Source organism: Panthera pardus, unplaced genomic scaffold (genome assembly GCF_024362965.1).
Source record: "Panthera pardus isolate Hobbes unplaced genomic scaffold, ASM2436296v1 HiC_scaffold_10, whole genome shotgun sequence".
Taxonomy (NCBI): Eukaryota; Metazoa; Chordata; class Mammalia; order Carnivora; family Felidae; genus Panthera; species Panthera pardus.
In genome coordinates, this window is record NW_026526655.1 from 28,500,630 (window position 1) to 28,516,509 (window position 15,880).

General features: G+C 41.3%; 1 protein-coding gene across 3 annotated transcripts in view; it reads right to left on the bottom strand.

Annotated features, from left to right (window-relative positions):
- The window catches only part of CCNYL1 (cyclin Y like 1), a 36,718-nt gene extending 21,847 nt beyond the window's left edge, over nucleotides 1–14,871 (bottom strand). Inside the window, exons 1-3 of one of the 3 annotated variants that reach the window (XM_019446222.2) lie at nucleotides 14,298–14,871; nucleotides 2,587–2,661; nucleotides 873–907 (exon numbers count right to left, since the gene is read on the bottom strand). In XM_019446222.2, coding sequence (XP_019301767.1) covers nucleotides 873–907; nucleotides 2,587–2,661; nucleotides 14,298–14,523 — 336 coding nt within the window. In that variant the 5' untranslated portion in view covers nucleotides 14,524–14,871. Of the gene's footprint in view, nucleotides 1–872; nucleotides 908–2,586; nucleotides 2,662–14,297 lie in introns of those variants that run through there. The other 2 variants (XM_019446221.2, XM_053905475.1) reach the window with 2 other exon arrangements.
- Between the last annotated feature and the right edge of the window lie 1,009 nt (nucleotides 14,872–15,880).

Consider the following 15,880-nt stretch of genomic DNA (forward strand, 5'->3'; position numbering starts at 1 on the left):
GAGCTGGCCTAGCAAAAACCAGTCTACTCTACTGGAGTAGAATGACAAAAGGCTGTCTCCAAGAAAAAAAATGGAACAGATGTGTTTTAGTAAACGAAAAATATTTTTGATAGACATGTGACAAATGTTACAGCATTTGGGGGAAAAATAGCTGTTAGAAAATAGGCAAGTGAATATCGTCAGGAAATTAATTCCACACACACAAAAAACGGGGTATGTGAAAGTAGGAAGGCCCGCCAGGGAGCTACTTACAGCATTTGGCTGTGTGAGATCATGTTGGCTAGGAAAATGGGGACTGGATTACCCTGGAGAAGTGCTGAAGTGCTCAGGTTTCAGAAATGTTTAAGAAAAAGGATGAAGTGTATACAGGAGAAGGCAGAGAACTACATGGCTCAGCAGTGAGTATCTGCATAGTCATAACAAAACATTGGTGCTGATTTAATAAGAACCATGATACAGGCTGAGGGAACAGAGGGAGGGAGGTAAGGCCAAGGTGAGTGAGGGAGCTAAGCTTTCACCTGGCATGACAGCAAGTGGATAGAGAGCGCTACAAATTAACTTGGTATATTTTTGTTACTTTGGTTAAAAAATAAGATTAAAAAATTAAAGCGAACAAATTGAAGGTAGAACTTTATATCACAATCATGTTTTTAAAATTTAAGTCAAATGTCAGGACCCTTAAAAAATGAGGACTACTAAGCCAAAGACTTTCCTGAATACATTTCATAATGAGGAAAATAGAAGAGATTTAGAAAACCTACAAAAAGAGGTTCACACTAACAATACTGGATCCATTACATTTTTTAGGAATAATGGCAGACACATTTTTAATTCAAACTGTTAATTTTTTAACTTTTCAACTGTTTACTTACATGGTTTAAATGGTTGCTCTTCCTCTTTTCTCGCACTAAGAATAAAAAAGATTAACTGATCAATTCTGATACAAATGCCATAGAAAAGTAAAAGTAGCTGCTAATTATCTGATGGATTACCAACATACAAAAGGAGATCAAATTCCATTTTTAAAATATAATTTCCAATAAAATTCATAATTTAAATCACCTAGCAAGAGGAATCCTATAGTAAAATCTAAAGACTTAGTTTTACTTTTTGACTCGACAGATATTCCCTGTTAGGTACAAATGAAAGGCTCCCCACGCACAAAAGAAAAGGACAAAGCAAACCACACCAGGTAAAAATTTAGCTAATAAAAATGTTTATCTGTTCTATATCTGAACCACTGCACAGTAGTATTTTCTAATTCTCTCTATATAACTTACTTTAGTTACCAGGATCTGCCAGCTCTAAGAACCAGTCTCTGGCCAGGCACTGATCTGTAGATGCATCAGTATCCTGGAAGCATCCTGAAGCACTTATTGGTAATCTACTAATACACCTTACTAAAAAAAAAATGGGTCATTACACAACTGGAAAGTAATCTACCTTAAATTTATATTTTAGTGAGTATGTTAACCTAACTGGACATATCTACAGCACACAAAATCACTTTGCTCTAAGAAAGGACAGCAGTAGAATAAAAGGGTCCAATGAGGGTCTCGGGCCACACTTTGTTTCCCACACTGTCTCCTTTAATGTGGCGTGACATCAGAGGTACGCACTCCTTATGACTGAGGCGAGAGAGACATGAGATAGCTTTTCTTTAACTGTCTCCACACTGTCTGTATCAGGTGGGCAATCCATGTTTCTGGATGAATCTGAGAAATACAGCAATGCTAACCAGAAGCGATCTGCTTGCGATAGGCTAAGTACACACACTGTGAACATGCAGGTTAAAACATCCCATTATTTATTGTGCTGCATCACTTCAAATATTATGGAACCCTCACTTCTTTTATTTCTGTCATAATCAACTGAAAAACTTGGTCACGTATGGCTTTTTAGTTCAAATAAATGAGGATTTAACATAACATTAAGGAAAATAAGCAGGAAAGCAGGAGTGCTAAAAAATCTCCAGTTCAGACTCTCATTCTAAATCAAGGGCACAGGCAATGTATACTAGTTTCACTTGTGGAAGCGAACCTTCTAGGAAACCCCACAGGCTATGTTTGTTCCTACAAATCCTGCCACATCACTACGTTAGGATGAGGAAGTTTTGAATAGCTCAAAAGTTCTGAATGGCATAAATGTGGATGTGAGATAGGCTTGTTTGGTTGAGCACTGTGTAAAATGGGGCCAGAATCACAGATTTAATCCCCATAAATTGATGATTTTTTTAATTTGTTAAATGAAAACCTAACTGTGGCCTAAATCCTATCACTCATCTCTAAAATGTGTGCTCTTTGGAACAGGGGAAAAAGACAAAGTGGTATGAGTTAGACCACATCTAAATCATGTGGTCAACCGACTGTGTTGATAAAGAGGTGGCAAATGTGTGAACAGTCCACGTGTTCTGCTAACTAAATCAGTGACAACGAAAGTATATCATCGCATATTAAAATAAGTGAATACATGAAAAAGTGAAACACTTAAACCAACGTATGAGTTCTTCTAGGTTCCTTCTATAATACACAAAACAAAGATGGTTTTCAATCTTTTTTTCAGAAGAAAAAAAAAATACTGTCTTACCATCCGTTTGAGATTTGCTCAGGAAAATTGTGCTTGCCCTTGGATGGTCAGAAGGGTTTGATTCCAAAGCTAAGTCTGTATAGGAAGAAAAGGTATGATGGTTTGAGTAGAAAAAGACAGGATTTTAAAAATAGCTACACATCAATTTGAATCACTTAGCAGTCTTGGGAAGAGTTTTTAGTAATGACAAAAAGCCAATTTTAGTAACAGGAACAATATAAAAAATATACCAGGACACTGCAAAATTGTAGAATCTCTCCACACATGTGGAATAAAACCAGGCTATGTCTTAGACTTTTATTCTAACTTGCACCTAAATAACCTATGCAACTTTTAGATGAAATATGTGCCTTCCCCCTCCTACTTACTAAAAATCCCATTACCATCCTTTAAGCTGATATTAACAGCATATTCTAGAAACAGTCCCAAGAAGCAAGTTATGCTGTGGCTAATTACTGTCAGATACCAGCTCAATATATCAAATGTGCCAAAACCAAACAAGTTGCTTTTGGCAAGCTCGTGTTCCTTAGATAATCAAATGGCTAATTCTAACTCCATTCAACAAATGAACTCACTGAATTAGCTGTGGTTTATGTAGGGAGCTATACACAGGTAGAATTAAGAGGACTGTATGTATACAAGGTTCAATGTTCTCTTCTTTAGGTACACTTCCATAATAGCAAGTGATTTTTAACTTTTGCCCTTGATTTCTAAAGCCAGACTCTTGCTTCTTCTGTCCATGCTGCATGATTCATTTGGGGCTTCAATAAGACTACTTTCTGGAGCAGATCATGAGGCTACTTGTAAAAAATTTTTTCCATGCCTATGTAAAAGGTATGTCTGTCTATAGTCCATCCTGCACCAAGGTGGGAAAAAGTCTCTCTATTCATGCAAGAATACAAAAACAGGTCCTTGAATTTTCATAGAACAAGGTTTGCCACCATATGGGAAACAAAGTTGTCATATAAAAAACAAAACAAAACAAAACAAAAAACCTCTGGTGTGTCTAAGATTCCAAATAAAATGATCCCTGCATTTCCTCAAGATGTTTAGTGACAGTCTGGTAAGCAAAGTAGTTTGAGAAAGAAATAGGAAATGCACAAATAGGTTTTGTCTGGTTCCATATAATCTTTGCTCTTTTTAAGCTCTGAAATATATTTTTGGGTTACTTCACTGTGTTTGACAAGACAGCTTGATATTTCTATCAAATAAATGACTTTCATATTGCAACAACCTTTGTAAGAACCACTCAAAATTCTCTTAAAAAGGAAAAAAAAAACCCACAAAACTTTATGACACTCAGCAATGTCCATCTCAAAGCATTTAGTCAATCTTGTAAGAAACTGGACCAAGATCCTGACAGAGTATGGTTAAGAAACCACATAATAATTGTTCTGTTTTTAAAAGGGGTGTTGGCAGTCCAATCAAAAAAAATTTTTTTTTTTTGAGCATATGACTTTGTCTCAGATCATGATCTCGCGTTGGTGGGTTTGAGCTCCGCATCAGGCTCTGTGCTGACAGCTTGGAGCCTGGAGCTTGCTTTAGATTCTGTGTCTCCCTCTCTCTCTGCCCCTACCCTGCTCATGCTCTGTCTCCTTCCATCTCTCAAAACATAAAATAAAACATTAAAATTTTTTTTTCTTTAAACACTATCTGTGGTTATTAGAGAATCAAAATATCCAATGATATATTAAAAACTAATCATTCTTACAGTGAATCCTGTCTAATTCGGCATTTCATAAAATTTATCTACCTAGAATCCTTTTTTCCTCCAAGTAATATAGTTAGAATCTTGCACAAACATCATTTGGGACTTCCTGGTTTAACAGGAATCTGAACCATCCATTTTAATGGTGCTGCCAGCACTAGAAATTTACATAGCTAAACATAGCTTTGTTCTTCATGGAAATTCCTTCACTGAATTTGAAGTTTGTTAAAACTGCTTGAGAAACTTATTCAACATTTTTATGTAAAAGACCCATAAAAATTAAACTTTTTTCACATATTTGAAAAATGAGACAGTGTCAGCTATTGGGAAAATAAATGAATTCAGCTGTGCTCAAAGCGACAAAGACTCTCACAGCTGCCTCTAACCTAAAGCTTCCAAAAGAGTTCATGACCAACTTCCTACCAAAAAGAAAGCAAATATACTGCATTTGAATCCAAAAAATAAACAGAAATGTTTGCAGAAGTAAACATACTATGTATCAGTGCCTATAGCACCACAGAAGTTTAATTAAATCTTTTCAATGGGGGGGCACCTGAGTGGCTCAGTCAATTAAGTATCCGACTTCGGCTCAGGTCATGATCTCACGGTTTGTGGGTTTGAGCCCCACATCAGGCTCCATGCGGACAGCTCAGAACCTGGAGCCTGCTTTGATTCTGCATCTCCCTCTCTCTCTACACTTCCTCTGCTCTCGCCCACTCTCTCTCTCTCTCAAAAATAAACATTTTTAAAAATTGGGAAAAAAAATTAGGGGTGCCTGGGTGGCTCAGCTGGTTAAGCATCCAACTCTTGGTTTTGGCTCAGGTCATGAGTTCAAGCCCCACATCAGGCTCCATGCTGACAGTGCAGAGTCTGCTTGGGGTTCTATCTCTCCCCCTCTCTCTGCCCTTCCCTCATGCTCTCTCTCTCTCAAAAGTAAGTAAACTCAAAAAAAAATTTTTTAAGTTAAAAAAAATTAAATCCAGGAAAAAGAAGTACCAGAATCAAAGGAGAAGAAGCAGGCTACACATGTACATACACCCCAAACCAAGATGTTCTACTACCGATCTAAGTACAAAAATCAAGAGCTGGGATAAAAGAAATGGCAACGTGCAGGAACAAAGCAAAATTAGCCCAAGCGACAAGAAGGAAACTGGCACTGCCCCTACTCCACCTAGAGTTCTAGGGTGGCACGTGCCCTGGGACTTCCAAAGAACCACTGAGCAAGGCCAAGCTGTGGGCTCCCAGCTAGCCTGGAGCTGTCCCATGTTTCCTTTGCTATCATTGGGGGAGGGGGACCTTGCTAGGAGATATCAAGAGAAGAGAGCAGAACTGAGACAGGTTCTAAGAAGGCCATTTAATTCCTGGGTCAAGTGGTACCCAGTTTACTCCATGAACTCTGGTTATAGGAGTCAATATTGTTTTTAAAAATTTTTAAGATCAATTTTAATTTGTCACTGAAAGGGATCTGGTTAATCGGCAGTAATGATGATCACATTAAAGGTGCAAATAGATAAAAGTCACTTGCTCACTCCTTTAACAAATATCATGAACACAAATTTACAAGAGTCAAAATAATACTTTGTTTAAAAATTACTCATAAACTCACAACCATTACTTTGTTACTTATACGCTTTAAAAAAAAAAAACAGAAAAACAACTGTAATCAGTGTACCATTTATGTCCTATTTTGTTATTGACAAGTGATCTTTACCCCATTCCAGTATATTTATTGTTTAATGTATATACAATGGCCTACCAAGCATTATTCCTATACTTTACTTAGCCAATCCCCTATTCTTAGGGTTTAGGTGCTTACAAACTTCTTATATTATGAGGGAAATCTTCATATACAAAGTTTTTAAAAAACAATTTTGTTTTTTATCTCCTTAGGAAAGATCTCCAAAATAGGATGACTAGGCCACAAGTTTAGATCATTGTCATGGCTCAAAGTATTGCTGAGTTGCTTTCTAAAGAAAGGCGGGGGGGGGGGGGGGGGGGGGGGAGGGATATTAGTGTATAATGCTATCAACTCTACCAGTTTCAGCTCCTACCCGGGCTTTGATTACTTGAAAGAAAAGATTCCTACTGATAAAAATGAGGAAGTCCACAGTCTCTAATTTGCATTTCTCTGATTACACAGTTTGACTATTTTCCCCAGTTAACAGTGCTATTGCCACTTTGGTGAGTTGCTATGATTTGTATATACTGTACGTATTACACCTACTAAGACCCTGATGTTGTCAGTCTGCATGAGGTTTTCGGAAAATAGTAACCTTCTGTCTTTAGCCGGCGACAGTTGTCTATATAACCTGCACTTTTTGCCAATGACAAAAACCACATTGCTGCTTTATAGAATGGATATTTAAGCCACTAGACTGTAAACTCAGATACACACACACATTTCCGTGCTGTCCATTACTGTCTTCTCAAGCACCTAAGATAACTATGCAAAATCATACTATCACAAAGGTCATACTGCCAACTATTAAGCAAAGCATTACCACCTCCCACCAACATGCACTCACATATTCATGCAAGCACACGCAGTGAGAGAGATGGCATGAAATTACTATACATCTTGTATGTGAATCTAGCCCAAAATTATTTCTTTGGACACCTCTAAGAATTTTTTAAGTAATCTCTACACCCAACGTGGGGCTTGAACCCATGACCCCAAGGATCAAGACTCACATGCTCTTCAGACTGAGCCAGCCAGGCGCCCCACGAATGTTTTTAACCTAAGAGAAATATTCCTGAGTTCATGATTAGAGGTTATGATTAAAACTGTATTTTAATACCCATCACTTTTTTTTTTAAATCAATTTAAATTGCAACTTAATTTGACAGCATGACAGGTTGAAGCAGGAAAAGTAGAACTTCAGAAAAAAATTAAACTTGGGTCTTAATATAAATACAGAGGAAATCTGTAAAACCATTGACATCCAATACTGCTTTTCCCCTAAGATTCTATCAGTTATACAACGCACAGATGTTAAAAATGTGAAAACACAGGCAACTTAGAATAAAGGAAATGCATTATTAGAGGCTAAATGTGGCAAAATTAGGCAACTAGAAACTGTCAGTAAATGATTTTTCCTTGTCAAAATATTAGAGGGAGAAGGCAGTGACCAGGAAACGACCTGACAGAGCAGCATATTTCACAAAGCGATTGATTTCAATATATTGATTTCAATATATCCCAATTAAAATAGAAGATGTCAGCAGTTTCTGGGCTAACCGCTGGGTACCTGTTCACTTAAGGCTTCCTGCATTTACTGAACTACACTATCATCCTTATACTGTACGTGCATTCATTTTATGGCCCATTAACAAAAACATTTCAAGTCTTACAATTGCCATGTACACTGATGATTTTATCTGAGTCCACACTTTTCCATCCCAGTCAGGTAATTTCTACCGTATGGCCTTGAGCTGGCCTGTGTCACCAGAGGGCACACAGCGTGTTCCCGCATCCCCCAATCTACTCCTTGCTTGAGCTCTCCTTCCACTTCCTAGCCTCTGACAATCCTTCTAACTCTGGCTTTCAAACTACTGTACCTGACTCTACCTTGCTTCTCAGTCTTGCCTTGTTTTAACCCTCAACCCATGGTTTGGTGACTCTAACTGAGATGTGACATTTCATACAGTGAAGTACACCTTTCTTCCTTTATATATTTCTAAAGAGTATTTTTTCTCAGTTTCCTGAACGTTTAAGAACATTTCTGGGTTGCAAGTTACCTCTATTTCATTTTACATTGTGCAATGTTAATATTTTAATTCTAAAGCTTAATTATTTTAATACACACATGCACAAAAGAGTGAGAAAAAAAGTAGTATACAGAGGCACCTAGCTGGCTCAGTATAGAGCATGTGACACTTGATCTCGGGGTTGTAGGTTTGAGACCTATGCTGGGTGTGGAGATTACTTAAAAATAATCTCTTAAAAAAAAAATAGTATCCCACAGTAGCCCGCATGATGAATCATTCAATAAATTCTATTCCTATAGACCATGTATCTTTAATTTACATTCCTGATCTACTGTCTCATTGTTAAAACTGGGACAACTCAATTTATACCTCTCAAAGCCGGTCTTCTCATGTGTAAAACATATCATTCCTATACTATGTAACTCAACTTTGTGAGGAGCAAAAGAAATGTAAGAGCAATCTATATATCATCTAAAGCACAATAAATGACAAAGCTTTCACAAATGAACTCAAAAGCAAAAAGTGAATATTTAGCATTTCACTGGAAAGTGTATGAAATGTCCACTCGTTACTCATACCCAAATATCATCTTAAGCAAATATGTGCTTTGGCTACCACTAAAGGGAAAGGAATAATACTCACACAATCAGTAAGAATTTCTCTCATTGATTCTGGTTTCTTTAAGCAAATATGCATTTCTCTTGCTTCTGTCATGCAGATTACTGTATGTCCTCTCCTTGTTTTTTTCATGTAACATATCCTGGAGATCACTTCACAGCAGTGAAGACAGACCTTGATCTTTTTTTTACAGCTCCATAGCTATCTACTATGTAGATGCACCACTTGATTTTACTAGCCCCTTACTGGACATACAAGGTACTAACGATATTTTGCTTTTGAAAATAATGCAACAAAACCTTTGTGAATATGTGGTTTCATATCTGTGGGGTATATCTTCAGAATAAATTCCTTAGAGTAGGATTTCTGGATTTAATGTACCTGCAGTGTTGTGAGATTGTGCCAATTTCTCTTTCACGGGGTCAAACCACTTTGCATTTTCACCAGCAATACATGATTATTTCTTCACAGCCTCACCAAAGAATGTAGCATCAATGGATTTTCTCCCAACAGGAGAGAAACTACAGTATAGTTTTATTTCACATTTCTTCTATGCGTAAAAATATGTTTAAAGGTTACCTGCATTTCTTTTTCTGTGACTTGCCCATCCATACGTTTGTTGCCTTTTAAATTCACTTAATTTAAGCCAGCCTATATTTTAGACCCTTATCTTCTGTTCAATTCACTGTTGGCTCTCTCCTAAACTACTGCATCAGCCTTCTACCTGCTCTCCCTGACTCCAACCCGTGCCTGCATTACACATTCTCACACAGTAGCTAGTCTCTTTTTCTTTCTTCTTTCTTTCTTTTTTTTAAGAATTAACATCATTCCCCCACATATAATCCTCCATTGGTTTCCCATTACAACTAAACGAAGATCCGTGTTTTTTAGTCAAGGCCCAATAGGCATACAAGGTCTTAACCCACGGCATTTCTCATAGCATCCCTCTCACTCTGGAGCCAGGCCATGTCTTTCTGTCCTTTGCTTGCACCAAGCATATTCCCAACTGAGGACCTCTGCAAGGAAGCCTCCTGTCCTACACCCTCCCACAGCTCCCCCTCGCTTTTAAGGCTGTGTACTTGTCACTTGAGAACAGCCGTCTTTAACCACTTCAAGCAAAACTGCCCTCCCATCGTTGGCTTTCTTTCACTTTCTTTCAGCACCTCACTACCTGACATTCTTTATTATTCATGTGCTGTCTGCCCCTAGGTCCTTCCAGAATGTAAGGAGTTAGGGTAGGGGCTTTGTCATGTATACCACCGGCTGCCCAGCATCTGGAACAGTGACCAATAAACATCTGTTTCAGTGTACCCTAAACCAGTTAAGTTTCTTCCTATTTTCCCATCTCTACTAAGATTTCTTCTAATGCTTCTTTTGATTAGTCATCTTAGACTGGCATTACTTTCAGATCTCTTAGCGTAGTAGTTATTCAGAATTAAAGACACAAGACAGGCTACCAAGAACCACAAAAATCTAAAAGAGGAACTCTAACATCCAGTGAAAAACCAATGGTAACTGTAATTCAGTATAAGGACATTTAGTGTTAAACTACTTTACCTACAAAAGGACTCATCCTGCAGACTTAATTAAGTCATAAGACTTAATTTCCGTATACCATCTGAATTCTAAAGGGAGGTACAATGCACCAGTTTTTATCTGTGCCCCCTGAATAAAGCATAATAATGGGATTGTATACTGTTTTACTATAAAAGATGCCCAACCATAAGGGGTAGGTAAATGAATGGTGCTCCCACCATTCAACAGTACACTACACAGTTATGAAAAGGCATGTAGTCGAGCTATGTGCAGCTGCACGGAAATATATCCTAGAGTGCTCTCTAGGCATCAAGCACAGTGCTAGGAGCTTTAGGTCGTTGCTTTCCTTTAAAACAAAATGCTATACAGCAGTATATGAAGAGTTAGTTCATTTTTGTTAAATAAACAAAATGTTATGTTTATACACATACAGCACATTTAGGAAGAGTAAATGCCAAAATATTAATAAAAGTTCTGGATATTCTAAGTGAATGACTTTTTTATATTTTCTAAATCTTTTATATCAAATGCTTATTGTCATTTAAAAAAGCCAAAAAAAAAAAACCCCAAAAAAACAAAAAAAAAGGAGGCTTTAAAATAGCTACTGGAAAGAGGAAAGATCCGTTGCTCAGAGGTTTTTCCACATCATATTGCCAATTCCTTCCCTACTCACTCCTCGGGGGAAGGGGGAAGAAGGGGTCACTTCAGAGAGCACTCTGGCCAGCAAATCAGTGAGGCCTGTAAGGTCAGAACATAAAAGACTGTATGAAAAGTTGGTGAGTAACAATAAAATTGGATAACAGGACTTCAGTATCTTATTTTGTGTCATTGATACACCAGTTAGAGTAGATACAGGGTTAGGTAAAGGCAAGGTAGTGGAGATATTCTTTAATCTTTTTTCAATGTTTGTTTATTTTGAAAGAGGACAGACAGTGAGCAGTGGAGGAGCAGAAAGAGAGAGAATCCCAAGCAGGCTCTGTACTACCAGCACAGAGCCCAAAGCAGGGCTCGAACTCACAAACCACGAGAGCATGACCTGAGCAGAAACCAAGAGTGGGATGCTTAGCCAACTGAGCCACCCAAGTGCACCTAGAAAAATTCTTTTGAGGGGCGCCTGGGTGGCTCAGTCGGTTAAGCGGCCGACTTCGGCTCAGGTCATGATCTCGCAGTATGTGAGTTCGAGCCCCGCGTCGGGCTCTGTGCTGACTGCTCAGAGCCTGGAGCCTGTTTCAGATTCTGTGTCTCCCTCTCTCTGACCCTCCCCCGTTCATGCTCTGTCTCTCTCTGTCTCAAAAATAAATAAATGTTAAAAAAAATTTAAAAAAAGAAAAATTCTTTTGAGTCTATCTGAAATCTATGCTAGGTTCTTAGAATATCCCTTTGAAAAGGTTTGAAGAAATCACATTTTTCTGAAATGTTTGAGAAAAACAAGGCACAGCATTATCTATGGATGACTTTTGTCTACGAAATGAAGTAAATAAATTCTTCATCATAGAAAAGCCAAAATGCTTTATATCTAAGTAGGTATTTCTTAGTTTCCAGGGAAACTGATATAAAATTTTTGAAATAAAGACATTAAAAGCAAACTTTCAATGTGCCTGCACTTTAGAGTTAGTGTTCTGACCTTGTTTCTATGGAAATCTAATAGGCAAATGCTGAAATTGAGAGTTCTCTTATCAGTTTATTGAATTTCAAAGAAAAATTTAAGACAAATTGAAATGAAATTTAAACTATCATGTTAAACATAAAGGGTAAATTCTATACTTACAAACTTTTTTAACTTTTTTGGTTTAATACTCCTTACAGTCTTATGCTTAAGGTACCTTACCTCATCAGCTTTTCTTTTTTTTTAAGCTTATTTGAGAGGGAGGGGGCACAAGCAGGGGAGGAACGGAGGGAGAGGGAGAGAGAGAGAATCCCAAGCAGGTTCTACACTGTCAGCACAGAGCCCTATGTGAGGCTCGAACTCACAAACCATGAGATCATGACCTGAGCTAAAACCAAGAGTCAGATGCTTAACCGACTAAGCCTCCCAGTCATCCTTCTCATCTGCTTTTCCTAACGTTCCTCTGTCCAGCGTATTCTTGGCTTCAATTTGAGGTCACCAGAACAAACTCTTTAAAATGCATCAACCCGTTTCCCTGACAGGTTAATCTAGGTTCATGGCTTCCACTTTTATCTAGTCTTACCTATTGTAATGAATGTACAGACAGGAGAGAGAGGTAAAAGTTGCTTTGAGTTGTGAACAATCAACCTTGAATGGAAACAATCATGATGACTACGTTGGGATAGGTCTACCTTATGTATAAATAAGGTGAGAGCTGACTATGAGAGCTGTACAAGAGCTGAACCCAGCAATCTGTCACCTCCATGTCAGTCTCTTCTGTTTAGTAGTTGTGTTACACAGTCATTGCCCATCTCTGGGTCTCTCTTTCCTCATTAGCAACATGGGGAGAATACCTGCAGCCTTATTTGTAGTCGGAAGGGCCAAATGAGATTGACATGAAAATGTGCTGTAAATCTTAAAAGAATTATGTAAAGGTCCCATTTGGTCTCTCATCCAACACTACCCATCTACTAACTAGTTTGTAAAATCACTCAGAAGCTTACCTTTCAACACCAAGCAGAATAGAAGTTTTCACAAGTATTCACATGCTTTGTGTTTAAACGTCCAATTAATTCATTTAATTTGTTCATTCTTTTACAATATTTGAATATTCTGAAAAAGCAGTACTTCCCCATTACAAAGCCATGTCCCTCATATGGGTGAATCCACAGGCTTAATTATTATAATTCTTAAGAGCCCCGCTGAAGTTTTAGAAAAAGAGCTGTAGGACATTTCCTCTATAAGCTGTGGCATTTAAATGAAACGAATGGGCTAATGGGGCTTTAACATCTTTATGATACAATGTTTTCTACTTCAAAGAACATAAGACTCATTAAAGAGCCACATGGTTATTAAAGAGCCACATTGTTACTCAGAATTATTTTTACCTAGTCCTCCCTTTCCAAAATTCCAGAGGCAAAAATCAAACACTTCCTCTTTGCCCTCCCCCCTCCCCCAACCGTTTAGTCTGAAGAACTTTTACCCCAACATTCTTAAAGTTGAACAGGATTCTATTGGCAGGAGGGGAGAGGAAGGAGAGGGAGCCATGGAGACAAACATTCTGTACAAGATCTGACACTTTAACTGCCAAACGTTTATATTACAAATTAAGGTCTAAATTTATGGTTTTTTCTCTTTGGAAACTTTCTACCAATAGCCTCATGAACCACTGCCCCGCTCATTTTTAGAACTGGCAGCATGTAAGTTAAGTCTGTTAAATCACTGAGATAGAGCAGAAGACACTTTTGTGCCAAAGTGGGAATTTTAAACTCCCTGGGTTCTCCGTTCGGTAAAAGGAAAACAAGAAACAAAAAACTATATTCTCGCAGCCCTGGCAGTAACATTTCACACTGTTCACAATGAGTTCAAGTCTCTTCTGCCATCATTTTCCTTCCGTCTTCAAAATATAGTTAGAATTAGGCAGTTTCCATCGAGGCTACTGGAAACAGCCTACTTAAGAACACCGCATAGACTTTCGCAAGCCAATCTCTATTTTGAATTTCCTACAATTCGTCTGAATCGTCCCGCGTGTCAACTACCTTAATGGTAGGAGGAAGGGTACCATCAGGCCCTTACTTGGTCCCTTTACTTAGGTAAGGATAGGGAGATGAGGTGGATGCTCCCAAGTTGGGGTATTTACATTTCCACCGAGAAAGGGGAGCGCGTATACCAAAAGAGTCTTTATAAAGTCTCCGGAGACGTCCAGGAGACCCCCAAACAGGAAAGGGCTGCGGACTGGACGGTCTCAGGCCGCGCTGGGAAACGGGAATACGGGAAAGAACTAGGCGTTCGGGCAGGGAAGAGGGAGAGAAACTGGCCGGACACGACGGGGAAAGAAGAAAGGATGGGGACGCCAGGCAGAGCCAGCCTTCATCCCCGGCGCCCAGCCCTGAGAAAGCCCGCTCCGGGCAGGAAGGAGCCCGAGGCGGCGGCTCGGTCCCGGGGGACCCCGGGGGCGGCGCAGGCCAGCGGTCCGCCAGAGAGCGGACAGCACCGGCCCCCGAGAGGAACAAGAGGGCCCCGCCTCCTCCTCACCTTCGGGCATCTCCCGGTCGCTGATGTGCTGCAGGTGGTGGCCCTCGCCGGCTCCGAAATCCAACTCGGCGGGCTCCACGGCAGCAGGCGCCGGGGCTACTGCCACCGCGTCCCCGGCCGCCGCCTCGTAGATCTCAGACTCGTAGTTTGCCTCCGCCGGCCCCGTGCGCCGGCCCACCTTGGGGCTGGCATTGGGGGACACGCAACAGGTCAGCGTGTTCCCCATGGGGCGCCTCCACTCCTCGCCTGCGCTCGCCCCCGACTCCGCCGCGCTCAGCAGCTGCCCCCTCCCCCAACAATGGCGCGGTCGGCACCGGCAGCCCCGGGCTACGCCGGGGCTGTGCCGCGCATGCAGGCGCGGCCTCGCCCGCTGCCCGCCGGTACGCCCCGCCGCCGGGCCCCGGGCAGGGCTCCGGCCCCGGCCGCACCCCCGCCGCCGCGCCGCCGCCGCCGCCGCCGCCTCCCCCGAGCCAACTAGTCTGTGAGGGCGGCGACCAGCCCGGCTTATTTAAAAGGGGTGGGGACCCGACGAGCGCTGAGAGGCGCAGCCACTGCCGGCAGAGAGCGCGGTCGGAGCTCCTCCTCCTTCCGCCACCACCTCCCGACTGCCGTCCGCTGGCCCGGCTGGTGCCTGCCAACCGGAACACATTCTGCGGTCACCTGGTTACGAGGCACCAATCACACCCAGAGTTCCCTCCACGCGCCCGCCTCGGAGCGGAGGCACGTGACTCGCAGTGCCCCGCCCCCGCCCCGCCCCGCGGCTGCTCCGCCCCCCGCGCGGCGCGCCGCCGACTCCGGTTTCCATTCATCTAGCGCAGCCCGGAGCTTTCCGGTCCTGTGGGAAGCGCACCGGGCGTTAGTTACTCTAAGCCGTCCCGGGTCGGTGGGCGTTATAGAAAGTCTCGTTAGTAAAGAGCCGATTCCGTTAGCAACCCGATTTCACCGGGTGTGACAGCTGACTCATTTGATCGGCCACCGAACTTAGTTCCCCCCGAATTGTTGAACCGTTTTTGTAACTAAACGCTCCTCGTCTCTTGCCTTCCAAACGTTAGTTTTCGCCTGCAACTTGACCATAGCAACCCCCGGAGCCCTGGTCCTCCTCTCAGTAGAGCGCTGTGGCTTTGTGTCTTGAGTGAGACCCGAGGACACGTCACCCTTCACTTCTTTCTCACTAAAATAAGGAACGAACTCGTCCCTCCCGGCCCGGAAACGCTGGGTTTCACCGACTCGCTTTTCTCCCCTCTGCTTCCCCCTTTGATGGCAGGAGTTTCCAGATTTCCCTTCTTTGGCCAACAACCCATAAAGCACGATTTTCTCATACAAAATTGAGACCCACAGAGTGAGGTGGCACGGGTCCTGACCTGATGGAGATGATGATAATGATAGTTAACATTTGGGTAGTGCTTAGTAGTGCGCCCAACCCCATTCCAAGTTAGGTAGGTACCCGTTTAACCCTCGACAACAATCCTTTCACAGATTTTAGGGAAGAAAGTGAGACGAATTAACATTCCCAAGGCCAAGTGATTGCTCAGGTGTGGGGCCGGGATTTGAGCCCAGATATTGTGGATCCCCACAGGCACCTT